General features: G+C 34.2%; 2 protein-coding genes across 2 annotated transcripts; one reads left to right on the top strand and one right to left on the bottom strand.

The window, feature by feature from the left end:
* The first annotated feature begins 233 nt into the window (after positions 1 to 233).
* LOC131930883 (mitogen-activated protein kinase kinase kinase 2-like) lies at positions 234 to 20,713 on the top strand. The gene is made up of 7 exons (XM_059287897.1): positions 234 to 245; positions 600 to 657; positions 753 to 893; positions 7,879 to 8,058; positions 14,081 to 14,220; positions 14,769 to 14,898; positions 20,529 to 20,713. The coding sequence occupies exons 1-7, from the start codon at positions 234 to 236 to the stop codon at positions 20,711 to 20,713; spliced, it is 846 nt and encodes a 281-aa protein (XP_059143880.1).
* A 2,078-nt stretch (positions 20,714 to 22,791) lies between these two features.
* LOC131930049 (uncharacterized) lies at positions 22,792 to 23,691 on the bottom strand. The gene is made up of 3 exons (XM_059286777.1): positions 23,545 to 23,691; positions 23,235 to 23,433; positions 22,792 to 22,934 (listed from the first exon to the last, which is right to left on the bottom strand). The coding sequence occupies exons 1-3, from the start codon at positions 23,689 to 23,691 to the stop codon at positions 22,792 to 22,794; spliced, it is 489 nt and encodes a 162-aa protein (XP_059142760.1).
* Positions 23,692 to 24,353: the final 662 nt, after the last annotated feature.

Here is a 24,353-nt window from a genome sequence, read left to right as displayed (position 1 = left end):
AAAACCCGATCAGGCCAGAAATGAGTAACCAATTTTTGTATTCTGTGTTTATATATATATATATATATATATATATATATATATATATATATATATATATATATATATATATATATATATATATATATAATATATATGGGGGTCTAAAGAAAATTTTGCGGCGTGGCCATTTTTTTCTAGTTTCGCCACTGATTTGCCACTGATTTACCTACTTTATCAATTCAAATAATAACATGGCTGAAAAGGTTAGTTAGTCAATTTCTTTTTGTATATTCATAAATGCTTTAAGAAAATATATCCTGATCTAAATCTTAATATATCCTAGTGTCAAAGCAAATGTTGGTGTTAAACATTGTTAGATCTAACGTTAGTTGTATTACAAGCAGAATACATGTACATTCACTGCTTAGGGGGCCTACGCATACAAAATGGCGCCTGTCGTATGAAACGTTTCAAGATATATGAGTTTAAAATTAATTTCAAGTAACACTATATTAAATAATATTAACAAGTGTGAGGCATTGAAGATATTCAAATTTTTAATATTAAATATTCGATATCTTCATTGTCACAGTAACAATATTCTAATTGATTTACAGATCTCAATAGAAAATAACGATGATTCGCTACAGAAAACTATTGGGGTATTTGGTGAAGGTATTGTAATAACATTTTTGTTAAACATGAATATTTATGTGTACTATGTACAATATTATATTACAATTGTGTTTTATAATCGATATTTTTGTAAGATTGGGTGAAGTGTGACCCAATTGGCAGTGGAGGTTTTGGCACAATTTATTTGTTAAAGTCTGTGAAAGACAACAGTGAACCAAAATACGTTGTGAAAGAAATACTTGGCTTCGAAAACAACGAACATAAAAAAAACTGTGGTGAGTCAACACCACTTTTATAAATACTTACACGCATTGAAAAATATGTTTTTTCTACAGCGCTGAAGAAATTCAACCTAAAAGAATTAATTTCAATAATTAAAACATAAACCGTTTGTTTTAGAGAACTTCTATTACTAAATTATTTGATAGTTACTATCGACGTGATCAATTGAAAGAGCGTTCGTCTGATAACCCAAAAGTCTCCAGTTATAGTATCTGCCTAGAGTCGTAGCACGCCCCTGAGTACACACAACTCTGATGTGTGCATGACTCACATTAGGGAAAGTAAAGGCGTGTGGGCATATTACTGACCACACTATCCCTTCATATGCTGAGGTCACAGAAAAGATGAACTTTAATTCACCTGCCACGTAAGACAGCAGTTGCGAAATGTAACTTTAAAGTGTACAAAGAATGGATAACATGCGGTCATATAATTTATTTAAAAATTAAAATATAAAACTGAACAAAACATTATTATATTTATGTTTTTTTTTTAAATTAAAAGGAAAGCTTTGAACTTGAGACGGAAATATTGAAAACAATATTGGTTACAACAAACGAATTGTTCCGTTTATTGGCGCTACTTCCTTCCTTCCTTATACGGAAACCAGCTCAGAAGGTTGACTTTCATTAGCCAGGCAGGCCTCAGTATAGCAAACTCCGACCACAAGAGTTTCCCACACATCGGTCGCTACTTCCGTCGGCTCTCACCGGGCTTTCCTTCTCCACCCACCAGACGCGGGACGTCGTCCTACCGCCTGGTACCCAGCTTGATCGTGGGGGGCGTTCGGCCATTCTTTGAACTTAGCGCATACAGTAGTTCTACTATGCCAGATCAAAATCCTCTAGCTGCTGTTGGCTACCGCTAGCCATTCCGCACCCATTAGGGGGATCACGGGCTTGGTCCGACTAGTGGCTTAAAGTCAAGATATCTGGTTAGGGTCGAGAGAAAACCCTTCTTGGTTCCCGGCAGTCTTGCACCTCTCCTCCCCCACGCTATTATGCAGGGGACTTGGGAGTCCGACGTACCAGGCTCTTCGTAAATTGGCGCTACTAAATGTGGCAAGTCGATGTTAATTGTTTTGGGATAAATGAAAATGATAAAATTTTATATACTTCAAATTGTAGTTGTGTGTGACTGATTTAACATATATTTAGTTCTTAAACATGATACGACATGGATGAACAAATGACCTATATCTATAAAACTCACAGTGGCCGCTAGCAAATTACCACACACTACAGCTTATCTCCACCCCCCCCCACCACCCACGTTTTTTAAAACATAGTTTAGATGTATAGACTATAGTAGATGTTAACGTCTATTTTATTCAGAAATATGGCACGTAAACATTTTACAAAAGATATAAACCAAATTTAGTTATAGCTTAATACTTTCTAATTTAAAGCAGTCATTAGCGCTGTTAAGTGAAATAATCAAAATTTGCAACATATTTGTGAAGCGATCTTTTCAAGGCAAGTAATATATTTCTTAATTTAAATGCGCATACGTTTTTATACTAGTAATAGTCACTCGACATATACTAACATATATTAATTGTAGCATCCAATTTTCTTTATACATAGGTAAGTTATATTTGAGCTCTATAATTTTAAATCTTTTTTGGCAAATAGTGTATCAATAATAGATAATTTAATATGTATTAATTTAGGAAATGTATAATTTTAGATCTTATCGTGTAAATTACATTGCTATTTTACGGACAATACTGTTTATATTTTAAATCAAGTTATAATGAAATATTAAAGTATTTTCGTTCTTCCATTCTGAAACAAAGACTCATTTTAAAAATGTAGTTAACAATAAAAAAAAAAATATAGAAGTTATAAAATATTAAACAGTATCGCCTGTGTTTAAGGGCTCGTTAAGAAAATATTCGGAAAGCAAGAATGGTCTTGAAGACGAAGCGACAATGCGCTTCACAAAACAAATCTTACAAGGGCTTGCTTTTTTACAAGAAAACAAAATTATACATCGTGATGTGAAATACAATAGTATTGTTTTAAATATGTATATTATTAAATGTCTTTCAAATATATCAGTTTAGCTCGATGTAGGCTTTGCGGTTACTTATCATAGCGGAACACAGCAAGATTAAAGATAGTGATTCAGAAATAAATATACAACCTAAAATAAGTCCATAAAGACGTTGGCTTTTTCTATACATATGTTTCGAAAAAATACGTAAATTGTCCAATAGCTTAAAGGCAATATAGGGATTGATTGTTGAGACCCAGAAGCTGAAAATATCATACATAATTCGAACACCCATTTAATTTTAACTCTCTTGTATATTTTTCATAGATGAAGTATCGACATTGAGATTTTTACAAATCTCGACGTTTTATACTTAACTGAGTCGGAAAAAAAATAGTTTTGCAATTTCGTCCGTATGTCTCCCTCTGTGTGTTTCTATGAACACGATAATTTGAAGACAGTTAGAACTATGTTAAGGACAATTCATAATTTAGTATTACATAAATTGTGTAGTTCTATATCACTTTTACAGCAGCATTTTTCAGTAATTGGAACTAGAACTTATTCTACTTACGGCTTATCAAAGCCTATACATTGAGATGTGTTTTTGAGACATAAATAAAATTTCTGCTTTAAGTAAAATATCAAAAGTTTCTGTCAAAAGTTTAGTAATTTCTTGGACCGGAAGTAATACTTTAGGCTATTTCCGATTTCTAAAATGTATGAAGTACTAATATTCCGCACTATTACACTCGCATTGTTTCCTGTTCACTTAATGCGCAATTCTTTTTTTACGAGATTCTATTGAAATGATTAAGAATCATGTCTATATCCCAAGTTGCATTCACCTTAGTGTTATATTAGAACTAGGCATGCTGCCCAGCTTCGCTTAGGCTTTCGAAAACATTGAGAATTTGAATGCATAATTAATTCGCCCATATAAGGCGCCGGTCAGTCGAGCTAAGTTGTCGGGTGCCCGATAGGGCACTTCCCGGCGCCGAGGGCGCTTCAAATTTGGCAGGATCTTGCCTTGGGGCGACAGAACACGGGGGCCGGTTGGCCGAAAAGTCTACGATGAGGGGGTCAAAACTGACCTCGACTGACCGGCGCCTTATATGAGCTACTAGCCGTCCCGGCCAGGCCCTGCACTGGCATATCTAAAAAACATATCTGTAAAGGACCATAACTTGTGTGTTTAGTAATCAGCCTTTATCCGGCATTGCCCACCCTAACCACAACCAACCAAAACACACAAAAAAAACGCAAACATAACACTAACACAAAACAAACACAAACGCAAACACAAAAAGAAACGCAAAGACAAGCCCAACCACAAACACAAAGAAAACACAAACACTAATGCAAACAAAAAAGCAAACGAAAACAAATCCAAACGCAAACACAAACCCAACCACAACCAAACAAAACCAAAACCAAAACACACGCAAAAAAAACAACGCAAAAATAACACAAACGCAAATACAAACACAAACGAAAACACAAAAGCAAACGCAAGCACAATCACAAACACAAAGAAAACACAAACGCAAAGAAAAAAAAGCAATCGAAAACACAAACACAAAGAAAAAAAAGCAAACGAAAACAAACCCAAACCCAAACCCAAACCCAAATCCAAACGCAAACACAACCACAAACGCAAACCCAAACTCAAACACAGAGAAAACACAAACGCAAAGATAAACTCAAAGTGTCCACAGTCTAGCCCGGGGCGCCAAATCGCACCATGACGACGTGCGGCGTAACCGCCTGATTCAAATTAGTAAACGACTATAGTACCCAACTTATTCATAGTCTTTTGAACTCACTTACGCGAACGTATGTACCATAGCGTACACGGGAAGGCCCGGGGCGCCAAATAGCACCCTGTTGGGGTGCCGGAGGACGCCCGGATTTGATTAACTTAAAGACTATAGTAACCTTTCTTATCTATAGTCTATCGCACTGTTTAAAACAAAATTATGCAGCATAGCGCTCACATGATAGCACAGGGTGCCAAATCGAACCGTGCATGGGTGCCGGCGGACGCGCCTGTTTCAATTTAGTGAACAAAGTTATAATACTCCAAGCTTATCCGTAAATGGAAAGAAATAAACATATAGGATTTGTCGGACCTGGCTTATTAAATGTTATTGATTTTAAAAAAATATTAGTGAACAGTATGTTCAGTGTATAGAATAAATAAAATGCAGTATAAAAAATACCAACGATATTGCACTTAATCAATCCCCGCTAATTATGTAACACCAAAACAAAGTAATAAAAAGTAAATTCTTTCTTCCCCCGATTTAATGGTTTTTTAAAGGGAAGTAACTGTGTAATCAATACATTTCAGACACAATTTTAGAAATTTTATAAACGTTGATACACTTTTTGTAAAAATTTTAATGTAATGTTCATAATTGAAAATTATTATTCTAAGTATATAAAATGAAAATTGTTTTTAAAGAATTTTAATAGTAATTTTTTAACTCATAAATTTAGACCATGAACACTATAATAATCTAACACTTAAATCATTCGAAGTATCTACGACAAACATTTTACTAACAAATATTTCACAAACATACAGAATTGAGCTTTATATATTAGATAAATCGAAAAAATAAAATGTCCACGTAGGAACCTCTTCTGAGGTCGTAGACCGACCCTCGGGCGATATTATTTAAGCATTCAAATTCTCAATGTTTTCTAAAGCCTAAGCGAAGCTGGGCAGCATGCCTAGTAGTTTATATAAGACCGCTGTCACTCTTTGTTATTTTTCGGTCAACTTAAACTCAATTCTTGAGATAACTCTAATTTTCTCGTTAAATTGAAAGTTACGAGAACAAACTTTGTCAAGAACAATTTTCCTGCAACTTACCTGCAACTACCCATATAATATAATGTTCCACTTTTCTTTTAAAGATATAGACAGAGTTTTCCAAACTTCCAGCTGCTAAATTATTATAAATTTATTCCCCATTGATTTTGTGAAATAGCTGTTGTATTATACAGTTATGCTCAAACGGCGCCCGGGGACAAACTTTCAATTTGGCGCCCACCTCGGAAATAAACTTTCAATTTTCAATTTGCACCCCCCCCCCCTTTTTTTAAACTTTCGATTTGCACACCCCCACCTCCATATATTTTTTATATTTATAATGCAAATGCAGCTAAATAATATGTTAATTTGTTTTTCTCCAACCCATTTTGGCGCCCCTAAGTTCGGCGCCCGGGGACATATGTACCCCCCGCCTCCCCCTCGCTACGCCTCTGACTCGTAGATATAGTGCATTAGTACAACCTTTGAAAACTAGTGACCATTATGTTGCTTTATATAGGTTAACATTTATAGAAATCTATGCTCTACATTTGTTTTTATACACAACTTGTAATCTAATATTTTAATTAACTTTCAAGAAGTGTTGGCTGCACGGTGATCGAGATGATGACAAGACATTCTCCATACAGAGCTATCCAAAACTCTCCTCAAGTTATAATTCAAATTGCTAGAGGGATTAACTCTACATTAGGAAAATATATTGTTTCGTCAAGCGATCTCAGTGAATTTCTTCAGAAAGCGTTAAAACTCAACCCAGAAGATAGACCGTCAGCTGATTTGCTGCTTAACAATGATAACTTTGTAAATCGTAAGTTTTGTACAAATGTGGCAAGGTGTGTATTGGAAGGTTTTACTAAATTCCATACTCTTTACTGTGCAATCTGCGGTCCTAGGACCTTTGACCACAGGTGCTTTGACCATAGGGGGTTTGACAATAGGGGGTTTGACAATAGGGGGTTTGACAATAGGGGGTTTAACCACAGCGGAGCTTTGACCATAGGGGCTTTGACCATAGGGGGTTTGACCACAGCGGGGCTTTGACCATAGGGGGTTTGATCATAGGGGGTTTGACCATAGGGGGTTTGACCACAGGTGTTTTCTCAGCAGAGGGTTTTTGATCACAGGTGGTCTATCAACTGGTGTTTGATCACAAGCGCTGTGTCCGAGGTCGTCGCATCGGTGGTCGTGGCGAAAAGTACAAGCTTGCTTTGTTTTCAGTTGAAACTTGGAAGCAAATGCACACGATTGGCGATGGTGTAGTACGAACAAATAACATTTATGAAGGATGGCATTACAGTCTTCAGTCTCTCCTCCAATGTAGTCACCCAACAATGTGGCGTTTCCTTGAAGGTCTGCAGATGGACTGCACACGGCAAAAGACAACTTTCTCGCAAGGTGTCGCAGGGGCAAGCTACCCAGCTGAGAAGCGATACAAGATGCTGCACGAAAAAGTACAACGTGCTGTCCAGACATATAGTCAAACAGATCTACTGACATATTTGCGTGCTATAGCACATCTGTCATTTAGTTAACCATTTTATGTATTACATCTTTGACTATATTGTTGGCAAGTTTTGTATCATTTTTTATCCTTTTATCCTTTATATATGCTATGTAGTTTCAAGTACATCTATTATTTATTTGTGAAACTTGTTATATGTCGCATTATTTGTGTTTCATTTATATTTAAAATAAATCTATGAGGCCTAGCACCAGCCTTTATGTGGAGACTAAAATATAGTTCTTGCCTTTTTTTTTAAATACATGTTAATTTCTATTAACGTACTCCCAGGAAACATGTATAAAATCGTGTTAATTGTATCACACCTATGATCAAAGCCAGACACAGCGCTTGTGATCAAACACCAGTTGATAGACCACCTGTGATCAAAGACCCTCTGCTGAGAAAACACATGTGGTCAAACCCCCTATGGTCAAACCCCCTATGGTCAAAGCACCTGTGGTCAAAGGTCCGCGCACCCAATCAGCACATGACACACACTTTCCTTTGTATACATATAGATTTCATATAGGTAAGCTTACATATTAAGAGCAATTTGATTTGTTAAACAGTTATACTGAGTTAATATTTTTATAAAAATATATCATACTATGTTACTTGTTTTACATTTTTACAGAAGTGAAGTACACACTGGTGTTGGTTGGAATATGTCGCCAAGGTAAAAGTGCTTCTGGTAATACATTGTTGGGAAGTCGAGTGTTTCACGAGTACAACGGTTATAATCCAGGAACATTAAATGTTTGTAAAGGTAAAGCAAAAATACAAGGAGAGTTGTTTGAGGTTTTTGATAAACCGGGTATTTTTAGAACTGACTTGTCTTATAAAGAAATAAAGTGTCAGCTGTAGCAGATGCCACAGAAATCATGAATAGATCTAAGAAAGGAGCTACTGCTTTTTTGTTTGTTTTTAGATTTGGTAATAGATTTACTCGTGAATATTGGGAGACATTAAGAATTTTAACAGATATATATGGACCTGAATTTATAAACAAATAAGGCATATTTTTAATTACCTCTGGAGATGAGTTTGTTTGTTATTGTGAAGCGATTAAAAAATCAGTTACTCAATGGTTTCATGGATGGCTTGAAACACAAAGGCAGAATTAAAGCCTCATATGCTTGGGATTTCTTGAACTAATTTTTAAGTAATTTCTTGATTCTTTATTGTCATTAAATACATTTTCCCAATTACCTAAAAACATAGGTTTGAATTTTAAAATATAATAATATAAGTAACATGTATTAAAACTTATTTAAACTTTGGTGGTAGCGCTGGCTTTCTGTTATACAAAACAAGATTTAGAATGCGGTTGTGAATGGGATGTTTCAATAACGTTATGTTTGTGCTATATTTTTAGTAAAGTTCCCTTTCAATCCTAGAATGAGACAAATGAAGTAGAGTTCACCTATTTCTGTGACAACGGCATATGAAGAGATAAAGTTGTCAGCCATATGCCCAGCCGCCTTTACATTCCCTAACTTCTACTGACTATACCTCTAGACCATGCCGTCTCAATATGACATAAAAAAACTATGTAAAAATGTTAGATTGTTGGTAACATAACGCACACTCAATCCATAAGAGTCTCGAAGCTAAAAACGTGTAATGTCTTATTAAATAACGAATTTATATATATATATATATATATATATATATATATATATATATATATATATATATATATATATATACATATACATGTATGTACCTTACTTTTTGGATTAAAGTTTACTGTTATATGTATATTTCCATCTGTTATTTCATTTATTAGCAGTAATGAAAAGTATTATTGAGACAGAATGTGACTATTTCCAACAAGTTAATTTAAAATGTGTCGATTATACAACTTCTTTGATTTTCATATAACAAAATCTTTTATTTTTATTCATTGAGTGTATATTATATTAAACGTATACAAAGGGTATTTGTCTTTTTTTTTAAATATCTACGTGTTTATGTGTCTATTTCTGCAGTTTACTCTTTTCAGCTGATCTCGATTTTCCATTCGAGCAGTTTTTACATACTTCCTATTGGTAACGGATATGTAAATAATTATAGGATACACTCAATTTTCATGTGAATCTATTTCTCATAAGAAAAAACGCTAAATTTAGAATGAAGAAGAATTCAAATTCCAGCCTTCACTTCATGTTAAAAAATTCCGTGTGCGTTGAGACTAGTCATAAGATCCATGTTGGAGGTCAAACACAAGCAGTACATTAAAAATAACAACTAAACTGTGCAGCTAACGGGCCCCATTCGACTATTTAAAAGTCTGTTGTGTTCCCTCTTACTGTTCAGCGTCCCTTTTATAACTATTCACATAAACTTGATGGACACCCAATACTGGAAAATATAAAGAAAAGAAGTAATGGAAGCCGTATGAATGTTTGACTCTCTCTCTCACGCTGAACTGTTCTAGGGAACAGCTTGAGTTAATAAATGTAGTAGATCTGTTTGTATTTTGCAAAACCACTACCAAGGTACAAGAAATAATTTACTTCGAATTTTACTATTACAGGTATCAAGAGGTGTAGTAACCCATTCCTGTGTCCCGAGCGAAGTATCAAATTTGCGCTCACTTCCCCTACACAACAGATATTTAGTTAATCATGTTGCCGAAAAAGTGCCCCCGCCCCCCCCCCCCCCCCGCATTACAATCAGCATAGCGCGTGTTTACTTTCTACTAGTCACTGTCACTGATTAAGAGATTTTATTTAGGTGTCTGACGATTGATTTATTAAAGTTAATGTTTGTAATAGTATTTGATTTGAAAAGGTATAAATAAAACAAACTTACTCCTTTAGCCTGAAAGGTATAATAAATGATAATGTATATAACAAAGATAGTTACGGTAGTTATACAACATTAATGTTCAAAACTGGCGAAATATTTTTCATAAATGTGAATGGGTTTTCGGGTTCGTAACGTACATCTATTGTTTTTATTGCATTATCAACACTATCATAACGTTTAAGTTTCTTTGCTGGCAGGTACATCGTTATAATCACACCTCTACCAACTATATGATCATGGATTGTGTGAACTCTTGCTCGACATGTTCTAACTTCACATTTCCAAATCTCTTTGCCTGCTGCTCCACTTATGGCATTTATAAACATAAATACACCAGAAACTAATGTCCTAAAACCTTTCTGCGAGGTAACGAAAGAGGCCATAGCTGAGTAATCACCACAAATACTCTTTGTTTGCATGCACAGTAAGTCAAACTTAGCTCCGCGACAACCACTGTCCTTTAAATAAGTATTTGTTACCTAATCACTAAGGTGTGACCGACGCATAACTATTGACTTTATATGTTATTTGCATGTCCATGGAGGGCGGATGTCTTTCCCTTAAGACATGTCTCTGGCATCAAAGGGGGCGACCACCTTGATACGAAGGTGTGTCTTCATTGTTATTTCCTTCTCTTTGATCTAGTTTCGTCCACCTGACATGGTAGGATTGTCTCATGTTTGGCAAGCCCACCTACGCTGTCTATCGAAAAAAATTCTCTAATCTTCGCATACTGTTTTAGTTATCTTAATTTTAAAATGTTTAGTGCATTATGACAAATTTATACGGCAAACATTTCTTGCAATTATTAAATAGGCCAATAAACAAAATTAAACATAGTAAACAAAACCATATGACAGTCAATAAAAAATGTTCAGATCAACTAAAATCATGCAATACCTATTACAATTTGCTGTGAGATATTTTAGCTGTAATATTTTGTCTGAGATCATTTGTCCATGGTATCATTTGTCCTGATATATTTTATCCTGGTACCTTTTGTCCGTGAGATCATTTGTCCTTGAGATCAGTTGTCCTGAGATCATTTGTCCTGTGATCATTTGTCATATATATATATATATATATATATATATATATATATATATATATATATATATATATATATATATATATATATATATATATATAAACATACATACATACATATACTAGGCACGCTGCCTAGCTTCGCTTGAGTTTTTAAAAAAAAAACTTTTGAGAAATTGAATGATTAATTAATTGGTGATTGAGGGGCTAAGCTTAAACAGTCTGAGTAATTTTAAGTCATGCAACAATAGTTGGAGTATTTGCAAAAGTATTACTTACTATGTTATTAGAGCTGCAAAGGCTTCCTTAAAAGTATAAATCAAATTTTATATTAAATTTACATTCAAAATTAACTTTTACAATTTTAATACAATACACAACTTAATTTATAACGAAATAGTAAATACATTATTTAAAATTATTACTTAAAAAGTTACCTCCCCTTTATACATACCAAACGACGTAGTCTTTGTTTAATTTTTAACAAACAATTATTTATATAAGAATATACGGTATCTGGAAAAATCTAACGATCCTATGGTGTTTATCTGAGGGGAATAATGTTTTTGTTACCCTCAAGGGGGGTCAAAAAAGCTCATATAAGGCGCCAGTCAGTCGAAGGCAGTTTTGACCCTCTCTTCGTGGACTTTGCGGCCAACCGGTACCGGCCCCCGTGTTCTATCCAGCCAAATTGAATTTATATAAGTATGTATATATGCATGTGTATGTATTCACATTTTTAATGTATTTAATTTTTTTTTACCTCCTCTCTACCCCATACATGGATTACAATGTAAGTTATTAATTACCAAACCGTTAACTTCAGGCATATTTTGCAACGTTGAGTTAACGTAACTTCCCCCCACTCACCCTTCCCCCCCCCCCCCCCCGCCACGGGAATTGCTTTAAACTGTGCTCAGATATAATACTAACGATTAGTATCTATAGTCGGTTATAAATACAGCTTGATGTTTTCTCTATCATTAGCATGTTGTCGGGATTTATTAAATTTGCTGTTAAAAGAACATTTAGCACTCTAATAAACCACTTTTTAAAGCAGAATTATTATTTTTCTGTATATATTTTGATATTTTTTACCTTGGTGTCACCCCCCCTAAATGGTGTCACCCGATGCGGTCCACCACCCCCCACGCTCCCCCCTCCCCCCCCCCCTTCGCTACGCCCCTGGATGCAACGACTATTAATTGGAAACAGTATGAAGTCATGGTTTGCTGGAAAATATTTAAAATATTTAATTCTCACAAATTAAGCTTACAAACATTTTATCGACCCGCTGAAACGGAATCAGTGTGATCGGAATTTGATTTGTTTTCTCGTGTTTACGTTATTAGTAATCGTACGTTTTGTTGGAAAAGTTTCGGGAAATCCCCTAACACGGCATGCGTTATGTAGGTTGATAAACAACCACCAAGTTTAGACAAGGGTGTGTAGTTTAGACACATAGTGAATGTTAACGTAGGGCTGTTAGTATGTATTAAAACACATTGTCGATTCAGTTACACAAATGGCTGAAAAGGTTGGTTTATTTATTTGTGTTTATGCTATTAATCATGCTTATCATATAAAAGAATTCTTTAAATAGCTTATTTACAACAACAAAAAAACATTTGTAACACATTTTTTAAAAGCTAGATCTATTTTCGTAACTCTTGAATGCTTATAACCTGACACTTAGTTAGGCTGATACGTTTTATAAATTACAACTATTTCGATTTTTAAACGACTATTAAAAAATATTATACACTGTAATACTATTGAAAATCTCAAAATTGTTATTATAGTAAGTTGAAGTGAAGTTAGAGATATAAAACACAAAATGGTGTTGGCATTAAGGAACATAGATTAGGAACATAGATATTGACTATATATCAAAATTTGTTTGAATAGATGGTAGTACACTTAAAAAGCTGGTTTCGATTTTTTGTTGCCAGAAACCATACATTTGAACCAAAATTTAACATGTGTGTAATAAATGAAAATTACTTCCTGTTTCTTTAAGGCTAGAAAATGTAAAGAAATAATTACTAGTAATGTAATAGTAATTTAGTAGAATCGGTAAAACTCATGATTGCTAAACCGAAAAGTCTCGAGTTCGAACCCTCGGGAAGATGAGGCTCTTTTGCTGGGTACAGCCACTCTTCCAGGAGAGACAACTCCAAAATCAAACAACCGCTGCCTTGTAGTTTGTTCTTGGTTGGACAATGTCTATGGAAGCAAATCCAAAAAGAAAAGCAGGCTGAAATCGGAGTTAATGTCCTCAATAACGCATAACCAGTTGACACGTAATCCTTAATTGTGTTGGAGGAGGATCCCTTCCAACATTAAAATTAAGAATGAAGAAGATGAAGACTCTCCCTTGCCATTTCGTTTGACTTCAAGGAGAGGTTGAGTGCAGTTTTTTTAAAATATTTGAATTCATAAATAACTCTAAACTGTTTTCAACGGCGTTTATTCGACACAACAACATAAAAATTAATGTAATCGATGGTTCCAAAAACGGCTTTAACTTTTTCAAGTATAACTATAATTTTATCGCTGGACATGTTTTTAAAAAGATTTTTTTGAAAATATGGTATGATTACATATACTTTTCATACCTATGTGTGGGTAACAAAGAAATATGCATCTCATATACTAAAGTGTGCGTTTTTATTAAGTTGGCTACTCAGTTCATCACCATAAGTGTTGAAGGTTTTAAATTATCAATATTATAATAATAAATTACAGATCTCTATAGAATGTAACGACGATTCTCTACAGAAATGTATTGGTGTTTTTGGTAAAGGTATTTTTCACCAAATTGTTTTTTTTTAGAAACTATGATAAACCTATACATATTACTAGTAGTGTGCGCAATGTACTGTATACTATATTATATTTGGTTTAGTTCACCAACAAAATATGTCATGTTTACTAGCAGTTACATAAGTGTTTCTGATTGATATTTGCGTAAGATTGGGAGAAGGGTGACCCAATTGGCAGTGGAGGTTTTGGCACAGTTTACCTGGTGAAGTCTTTGAGAGACAACAGTGAACCAAAATATGTTGTGAAAGAAATACTTGTCTTTGAAACCAGCGAAAATAAACATTTTGTGGTGAGTTAAGGGCGATAGTAACTAATCTTATTCTCATCGTTTGCAGAGTACCATCTTTTTCTTACATGTGTTTTCAAAAATTAAAATTAAATGCAAGTTTTTAAAGAACTTTTATCGTTAATAAAAAAAAACAGTTATCACGATTAAGTTTACATGTAGTGAGTTACAATTCATGCAAATCATAATGCTAATAAACTAAACTAAAATTGAATATCACAAATGTTTGCTTGATATTAGAATTAAATGCTTCTAAATGTTTATACTTCAATAAATACCAGAAAAGCTTTGAAAATGAGACGAAAATATTGAAAACACTTGGTAACCATGAAAACATTGTTCCGTTTCTTGGCACACATAAATCTGAAACGACCCTATCCATTTTTCTGGGATATATGAAGCTGGTAATATTTTAATACTTTAAATTTTATTTTATTTTTTTAATAAGAAAATTAGATCGCGGAAAATTTTTCTAAATTATATGATTTACTTCAAATAATTCAATGCATACATTTCATAAATAAGTAACTTCAAATTATTTGTTGTTTAAGGGCTCGCTGAAGGAATATTCGAAGAAGAAAAAAGGTCTAGGAGAAGAAGAGACAAGACGGTTTACAAGACAAATCTTAGAAGGGCTGGCTTTTTTACATGAACATAACATTATACATCGCGATGTGAAAGGTACATTTTGTTTAAAAATTTAGTAATGTAACTGTTTAGATTTAAAAGAACACTACTGATGACATAAGCAAACCTGTCTGAAATTAAATATAGTATTATTTAATGTTCGTGGTTTAATGGATTCGCAAAACACTTTATTTAAATTGTTACAACTACAACTGTTCTTATGAATCTTAATATACCAACAGTTTTCCGGCCAATCTAGTTCCAAGAGGTTTATGAATTTGCAGCAAAAATAAATTAACAAATTCAATTGTACTGAACACTTTAGTTGTCTGGGAAATAAAAATGGATTCTACTTGTTCTTACTTGATATAGTAACGTACCGTAACGCCCACTCTCTTATACATAACTTAATAGAATATAATTGTGTCGAAAAAAAGAATTGCCTACCTAAAGTGATATTAGATTATCAGACTCTTATTGTTATTTGAACAGTCGGAAATAACGTAAACCGGAAATCATTCAAAGCTTGTAAGAATAAATGGAATAAGATGCATGATGTATGACTTAAGTTAAGCACCAATTCCGTATATCATAGAACACGCAACAATGTAATCTTAATATCAGTAGAAGATCTTACATTTATGTAAGAAATTTTGCTTACCTAGTTGAAACAGTACACGAGTTTTTGTGTACTGTTTCAGTTAGGTAAGTAATTTCACTTCCAGTTTCCGTAAAACTAATAATTATATTAAATATTTCATCCACCAAACATAAACGGTACATAATTAATAGGCTTTTAAGAAATCGCTAAAAAGCTGACAGAAAACGACACATTTGATTTAATGGTACCTCGACCTGCGAGTGTCCCGACAAGCAAGCTTTGAGGTACCAGCTGTTGAGCCAGCTAAAATTTGCTTTGACATACGAGTACAATTTGAGAAAGAAAAAAAAAACAGGAAAGGTTGCAACTGATTGTGAATACGAGCTATTTAATGACACTTACCTTGGCAAAAGAGGTAAAGACCAGCGAAAAGAAATCAGTGATGAAAATTAAACGAAGAAACAGAATATTATATAGTAACATTTAGTTTTAATTATATTCGGTGACGTTCATAGCCCCTTAACTTAAGGGATAAAGTATAGCTCAAAAGTATAATGAGTAAGTGAATTAAAGTGACTGAAATAGCTCAGCATTAAAAGCAAGTATGTGAACGAAACGCAGCTCATCTGCCTATCTCATCCACCTTACACTAGGCCTACATCTCCACCAGCATAAAGTTGTTAGTAAGATCAATTCGGCAGATTTTCAAGTTAAATACACTTTACAAAACCAGTTGAGATCCTTATATTATCATTTATTTTATCGAACAATATTTGACATGCCTAAGCACAAATTTTTTTGTTATATTAAAAACACGTAAGAAAAACAACTAACACATTTTTAAAAACGTCTTTTTTAAATTTATGATTGTGCGATCTCATACACATTACACATTTTAGCGACCAAAGCTCTTATTTTTTTAAAAATTGTTTTATTTTCTTGTGTTATAACACGATTACTAGTTTGTGATTTGACACTCTGGCATGCAACCGTGACCAAACAACATTCAGCTTGAACCTAAGCTCAGCTCAATTTATGATCGCGTCAAATTAGTTATCTCCCCTTGTGTTATTGAATTTAGTAATCTATCAACTATCATGTGATTGTGAGCGTTTAATATTGTTATCTCATAACTTAACTAGATTTTAATGGCTAATCCAATGTCTAATTAGATTTTTAAAAAAAATAGATATGCATGCATGGTCCTCGACGAAGAAGGTATCTGGAAAATTTGAACAAAACCGCTGCTCACAAGTTGGTCAAAATTGAGTTACACGATTTGCCTCGAAAAACAATCAAACCAGCGGACGTTGGGAACAAAAAAAAAAGTTAAAAGCTAATAAAATCTATATTAAGCCTATTCGTTTTTGTGGGCTTTACACATTGATGAACTCTCAGATAATGGACCTGTGGTTTTTGGCGCGTGGTTTTGTTTACTGTTTTTAATTAGGCTTGGACTTAGTGTATAATTGTTCATGATTTCCTAGAGTAGTTGAAAGTATGGTTTACTCGTCTACTCTATAACATCTTCTACAAACGTGTACCTTTTTCTGCCGGTGGCCTTAATGTGTCATGTGTTTCAAATATATCATGTTGTTTTTAAACAAAAGTAAATCTATTTTTATCCTAATATATAAAAACACATATGCGCACTTCTCTGTTTCTCTCTCTCTGTCTGCAAAATATTTTCGCCGGATATCACATCAGAATCTTCAGCGATATATGGAGAACTTGATACGGACTTTTGATGAAAATAATATGGTAGATGTTTGTTTTAAATGTATAAACAAAATTTTATTTAAAGAAGAAAAATAAAGGCATATTCGAATGTAGAAAAACAGTTTTAATTATGCAACAGGAAAAGTGTTTATAGTTGTGAAAAAGAACGCATAAAACAATGACGTCATATGCCAACTGTTTACAGTAAGGATAGTACCCAAAACTCAAGGCGTCATCTTCCGAATTTAGAATATAAAGAAATGAACTATTTCATTAAAATTTTGATTTAGATCTATGTACGCTATGAAATGTATACTATACAATTTTCTCGGCCTAAACTTATCAAATTTACTTTATCTATTTGGATTCTAGATCTAGAGATTCTAAATCTAGACTAGATCTACGGAAAAACTAGACGTGGACGCTAAGATCTAGATTTAGACTATCTACTCTAGATTCTATTCTCATAATAAATTTCTATATTTCAGGCCTTAATTATTTTATAGAAATCTTTGTTTAGCTATGGAATTGGCAAACTTGGGATAACATTTTCTTTGAACGAATAGGGATATTCGCGAAAGTTAAGTTTCTTCATGAGTGTGTAATTACTATCATGCGGGTTGTACGGGTTCGAGACACACCAAGTCAATCTTAATTTGTTTTCAATTTGTTTTAATAGGTTGATAATAATGTTGCCTATCAGGACATGGCGGGACACGGGGCAGGTGAAGTAGAGTTAACCTGTTTCTGTCTTTTTAGCATATGAAGGGATGGTGTGGTCAGACCCATCCTAAGCCGAAATATGTGTTTTTAGCGCATAGCATATGCGCATAGATACATTTATCCTACCGCTGCCGGTCGTTGTGTATTGGGTACATCCAGACGGTTGTATCGGTACCAACGGTCACGTTGTCAAGTCGAAATTTATGACGTCACACTCTATTGACTCACCCGCATCGTAATATTTTTGACTTCGTGAATTCAGCCTACTTACATTGAATATTATTACTAAATATGTAATCCGTTTTTGCCACAAAAAATACTAATAGCTTTATCATTCACTCTTTTATGTATATAAACAGTAAAAATAACATATGAGAATAATTTTGGAAGTTATCTGCTGATTACGGTTTGTCGCGAAAACGCGACATCCGGCAATAATACATAAAATGGTTCTTGGGTGTCAAGCAGGTATAACAAAATACGATGCATCGCCAAATTGTCTTTCATTCAAGTATGATTATAAATACGTAAAGGATCTAGAATCTACAACATAGTCTTCGCCTATGTATAAAAGTGCAATTTAGAACGTTGCGGTCCATGTGGTAGGTGAAGTAGAGTTCACCTATTTCATTGACATTTGCTTATGGAGATAGAGCGATGCTGGAATAATGTGATCATGTTGATGGGTACAATATAACGAATTAAGCTTTGAAATAGCATTGTCAAACATTAGGAGGACATAAAAATAAAAGGACAACAGGAAGTTATGTGGTCGACCACTTTCCTGGATACCCCCAAAGATAGGTCTTCACAGTGACCTTGACAATAATAACACTGATCATAGACCTATACCTCGTAATAAATACAGTAAGGTTGAGTACTGACACACACACCCTTTGCAGTGCTAATGAATACCCACATTAGTGGCATTATACTAGCGTTTAGTACAGACAGCAGTGTTATTGAGTACCCACATCTTCAGTACTGAGTACCAACATCAGTGACACTGAGCAACTACAGTTTTAGCACTAAGCACTCACAGAGTGATACTGAGTACCCACTGCTAAGGCTGAGTTCCCACATCAACGTTATCGATTACCAACAGCTCCAGCGCTGAATACCTACAGCAGTGACACCAAGAACCGACTGCAGTAACACTGAGTACCCACAGCTTCTACAATGAGTACCCACGGCTTCAACACTCAGTACCCACTGTTTCAGCACTGAGTACCCATACCAGTGGCAATATGTAGCTACAGCACTGTCATTGGTAATTAATAGCAGAATCAGTCAAGCACAATAGCCGTAGCACAAATCGGAAACATAGGGTATCATCAACAATAGCACACCTGTGGCACTGAGTACCCACAGCAGCTGCATTGAGCATGGACGAATATACAATGGCTGAACACTGTCATTTAGGACAGTATTTGTTCACGTGCTTTTGAGTGTATAACAAATATAGGTCAAAAGGGAAATATGCGTCTTTATTAGTTGACCTTACATAAGAGTTCACGAAAATGACGTAACTAAGGTTCTACACTTTAAGGAAGTCCTTTCTTATGTAGTGTGTTACTGTAGTGTTGTAGAACCACGACAGCAAGGCTTCAAAATACCCATTCATAAGAGTTAGACAGTGAGCTGATGCAGCAGCTAAGAAACTATAGTTTTCATGAATTTTACAAGTGAGTCTACGTCTCCTTGCGTGTCAATATGTTTAGTTTGTGATAGTCTATAGTTTGCGCGTGGATATTTAGAGAAACAAGTGTCAGTAAAAAAAGTAAAATGACCCAGACTAAAAAAAAAAACAACTTCTGTTTTGTCCATAAGTGCCTGATGTCACGTTTTCTCGACATACCGTAATTAGCATAAAAAATAAGTCCAAATTTAAAAACAACTATATACCTCAAATTCAGTGTGAGTATGATAAGAGAAAATCAACACAAATATTTTTTTACACGCTTGGAACATAATTCAGGCATAAAGGGGTTAAGGCAATTAATCAGTGTGTGCCTGTGTTAAATGTGACGGATTTTTAGCTTATTAGTTATTTCTTTGCTTTGTCACTAATATCGTTCAGCGTGTAGTAAAGCACATTTCGTTTTGAACAATAACTATTTTATAAATTATTTTTCTCCAACAAGTGCAACATTAAAAAAAATATAAGCTTATAATTCACGTGAAACGGGTACCGATGGCTAGTTAAAAAAAAAACTGTCCAAAGAAGTTTTAGATTTCCAGCTTCCACTCACGTAAGATAAATATTAAAATGACACTGAATAATTATAGCTCAATCGAATTACGACCCCAATCAGCGCAGTGTACGTTTAAAGATTACAATTAACTAGTATTTTAATTGTGCTTTACAATATTAAATGTAATTTTGGAATTAGTTTTATTTCATTTCAGTTATTTTCTTCATATAACATTGATGCTTAGAAGAATGATTTGTTATGGTCCTTTTTAAGATTTTTGGATATTCATCTATAGAAAGAATACAATACAGTGAAAAGCTTTTGAAAAAAAATCATTCTTTGTGTTTTATCATAAATGTACATTATGTTATAAGCAATTTTTTGTTGCATTAATAAAATAGCTTAGCAAAAAGTTTACAACAATTAAAGTAATGTGTGCATTACAGGGGCCAACGTGTTAATGGAAGATGAAAGTCATGTCAGACTTACAGACTTTGGGATTTCAAAAATTCTCCAAGATGTTTCTAGTACATCAACGTCCGGTGTCGGCACGGAAAGATGGATGGCACCAGAGGTCATGAATACACAAGCAAGCAAATTGAAATATAACGAAAAGGCAGATATATGGTAATAATTTTTTCATGTCTTGACCCACGTGCCTACTTTGAAACGAATATATCCGTTAGAAGTGCCCGATATTTCGCTCCGGCGTTTCGATTTAGACCGACTGACGAGAGGGGAAGCAAGTTAAATAAAAGCTTGTAATAACAAACAATTAAAATGTTTAATAAAACGTTTAAAATTTTGCAAAGGGAGGTCATTTAAAAAAAATTCAACTCACGCTAAATATTGTTATTTATTATTTAAAAAAATGTGAATGCATATTACACGGACATCAGAAAGATCATTATTGTCGAAATAATATAATTAGCATGGATGGTTTAAGTGCAATGTGTAAGGTGAAACACGGATATTCAAAATACTGCCTTTTTTTGTTTTATACACTTTACACACTGTTTACTGCTTATAATTTTTAATCAATAACAGTTTAGAAGCCGGTCAAAAAGTGTCCTTTAAGTTTACTTCTAACATTCGGTTCGCTGACAAGCTGGGGGTATTATAGTCGTTCACTAAATCAAAACCAGGACATTCTTCGGCGCCCGGACAGTGTGCTATTTGGTGCCCCGGGCCTTTCCATAAGCGCAATCAGTAATCCATAACTGTTTAGAAGCCTTTTAAATGTCCTCTATGTTAACTATCTTTCCGTTGGCATACAAGCTTTGGGTATTGTAGTCATTCACCACATTGAATCAGGCTCTTCCGCCGGCGCCGTGGCAGAGTGCGATTTGCGCCCCGGGTCTTCCCATGAGTGCAATTGCGCCTACGTTTGTGTCACACCCTTTTTGTGTGACTGGGTTCACGATATAAACTTGCCACAGGCCTTTCTCCTACCTTTATCTATCACACACGAAATCACAAGACAAGCCTTCTTTTACGTTCTATATACATTTATTTTGTCTTCACATAGACGGCATGTTCAGCCAAGCTACGCCATGTTCTTGCCTTTTTCCCTTCTTCCTCTCACGCATCCGCACAGCTACTGTCTTTTTCTGATGCAATCTCAAAGAAACACACTCCCAAGATACGATCCAACAATGTTTCACTGTTATACGCCCTTTCTCCCGTTAAAAAAAAATTAATTAATTATTTGTTTTTGTTATATAGATCACATTCACTATAAAATCTTCATGATAACATAACAGTGAAATGAAAATCATGTGGAAAAAGAACTTGTTAATGAACATCCTAGATTATTTTATATGTACACTTTTTGAATTAAATCAGAACTATCAATAAGCCAATACTATATCCCATAGAGGAGTATTTCCCATGAACCCGGGACAAACAAAATATCTCGGCAAACCATCGAGATCCAAATAACCATAATCAGTATCCATCAAATAACTACGTTACGTATCAACCAGACAGCATCCAGCATGAATGGGTGAGTACGACAATACAACTACTCTACAAGGGAAACAGGGAAAATACTGGGTCCAACAACCAAATCAGAAAATATATCCTCAACTGATATCATATCCAATAAACCAAAGAGTTCCTAAACCTAGAACTAACAAAGTAACAAATTACTTATAGTCAATACATGGCAAAGTGTAAACCGTCACTTATATTATAAGTATCGCCATTAAAAAAATTGTAACTTAGGTAAACCTTCTTAGTTTAGTAAGAACAAATGACTCTAACTAAGGAACATCTCCTCTTAGTGTAACAAAAAAAATCATTAAACCTCACTAAGGAATATTGCCTCTTAGTGTATCTCAAATAAATCTAACTGAGGAAACTTTCTCCTAGTAGAACAAAGTCATAGCTATGTAATAGCAATGGGCAAATCATATCTTTGATTTCCCTACTTCAATAGTTGAGTTAAACTCCTCATCATAAATATAATTACCAGATCTGTCAGGTCATACTGCCATAATCATGTTCATTACTTAACAAGATATACAGTATACATACAAATCATAAAAATACAACAAAATGTATGTTCATTTTCATTACTAAATTAAAATAGTGGTAAAACATATTTATACAAGTCATATTATGACTTCTTCCTATCTTGCTCACATTTTTTAAAATGTTAATGTTCTCTGGAAGTACACATCACATACTACATTATTCAAAGTTTCCTTATAAGGATTGGCTGATATGTCTCAGGTCATTATTTTCTTTAGTCAGTTCCATGTTTGTTTTTTTATCTTCAATCTGTCTTGATAAAAAATCAGCTAGTGTATTGTGCTGTCCCTTTACTGTTTTTATCTCCAACTTGAAATCTAGTAAAATCAGTGCCCATCTATTTATTTTGCTATTCATTATCATTTTCTTATTGATTGTGATCAATGGCTTGTGATCTATTCTGAGAGTAAAGTGTCTTCCCAATAAATACTTCTGTAATTTACTCAATGCCCATACAATTGCTAGGCACTTATTCTCAATCACTGCCTATCTTTGTTCTGTTGGTGATAATGCCCTGCTGAGGTATTGTACTGGGTATAGTTTATTGCCCTTTTCTTGCATTAAGCAGGCTCCTAACGCTACATTTGATGCATTAGTAAAAAGAGTGAAATGCTTACTAAAATCTGGTGATATTGGTACCTTGTCACTCATGAATTCAGCCTTTATTATATTCAAGGTACTTTCACATTCCTGTGTCCACACTAGTTTAACTTTGTCTTTGGATAGTAATTTTCTTAAAGGAGTAGTAAGTTCAGCATATTTATCCACAAAAATGTTATAAAAATTGCATAGTCCCAACAATGCTTTCACTTCTTTCTTTGTAGAAGGGGTTTTGATATTTAATATTTTGTCCCTATTTCCTTCAGTAGGTCTAATTTCTTTATTTCCAACCTTAAATCCTAGGAATTCTACTGTATCTACTCCCACATGCAGTTTCTCTGGTGCTATGGTAACCCCATGTTTTCTAAGTCTTTCCAGTAGTTCTTTTAGTGTTTCTATGTGTTCTGCCCATGTGTTATTATGTATGCATATATCATCAACAAAGAAGACCAGGTTTTTCATTCCCTCTGTCATTTTATTCATGAATTTTCGGAACGTGGCGGTGCTGTTCACAAGCCCGAATGGCATCACCTTCCATTGACATAGACCTTTGCTAGATGTAAAGGCAGTGTATTGTCTTGACTCCTTTTCCAGTCCTATTTGCCAGATGCCTCTGTGATGAGTATGCCGATTCTGTTCTTTCTATTTGACCAGACTCAAGTAGAAAATCCAGTTCTGCTTCAACAGCTTCTCTATAAGCAACTGGTACTTGGTAATGCTTCCCTTTCATAGCACTATAATCAGTCAATTCTATTTTGTGTTGAATTGTTTCGGTAAAACCAATTTCTGTTGTAATCACATCTTTGTACTCATTTATTATTTTGTCTATTATGTTTTTCTCATTCACTGGGATATGATTAGTCTTAATTTCTTGTGTATTACAGCTTTCACTTATTATAGTACAGGCCATATGTTCCTCTTCTATCAGTTTCTCTGGCTCTACATATAATTTCCTTATTCTGTCTATGTGTATAGGAGTGTTATTTCCCTTTATGTTTATTTGATAATTTCCATCAGATAGTTTCTTGATTACTTCAAAAGGTCCTTGAAATACATCTATGTTTTTTCTGTCTGGCAGTTTGACAAAAACTAAATCTCCTCTTTCAAAAGTTCTTAAATATCTATGTTTGTTTTTT

This window comes from Physella acuta, unplaced genomic scaffold, assembly GCF_028476545.2.
Source record: "Physella acuta isolate Inbredline_101_S28 unplaced genomic scaffold, ASM2847654v3 ptg000004l, whole genome shotgun sequence".
In the NCBI taxonomy this organism is placed as follows: domain Eukaryota; kingdom Metazoa; phylum Mollusca; class Gastropoda; family Physidae; genus Physella; species Physella acuta.
Note: the sequence above shows the minus strand (reverse complement) of the source record. Positions and strands in the feature narration are given on the sequence as shown.

Coding starts and splice junctions, on each gene's coding strand:
- LOC131930883 (XM_059287897.1), top strand. Junction 14,221..14,768: donor GCGAAAATAAACATTTTGTG/GTGAGTTAAGGG, acceptor TTGTTGTTTAAG/GGCTCGCTGAAGGAATATTC. Junction 14,899..20,528: donor TATACATCGCGATGTGAAAG/GTACATTTTGTT, acceptor TGTGCATTACAG/GGGCCAACGTGTTAATGGAA.
- LOC131930049 (XM_059286777.1), bottom strand. CDS start 23,691: ATGACAGAGGGAATGAAAAACCTGGTCTTCTTTGTTGATGATATATGC. Junction 23,434..23,544: donor TAGCACCAGAGAAACTGCAT/GTGGGAGTAGAT, acceptor CCTTCTACAAAG/AAAGAAGTGAAAGCATTGTT. Junction 22,935..23,234: donor ACCAATATCACCAGATTTTA/GTAAGCATTTCA, acceptor TGATTTTACTAG/ATTTCAAGTTGGAGATAAAA.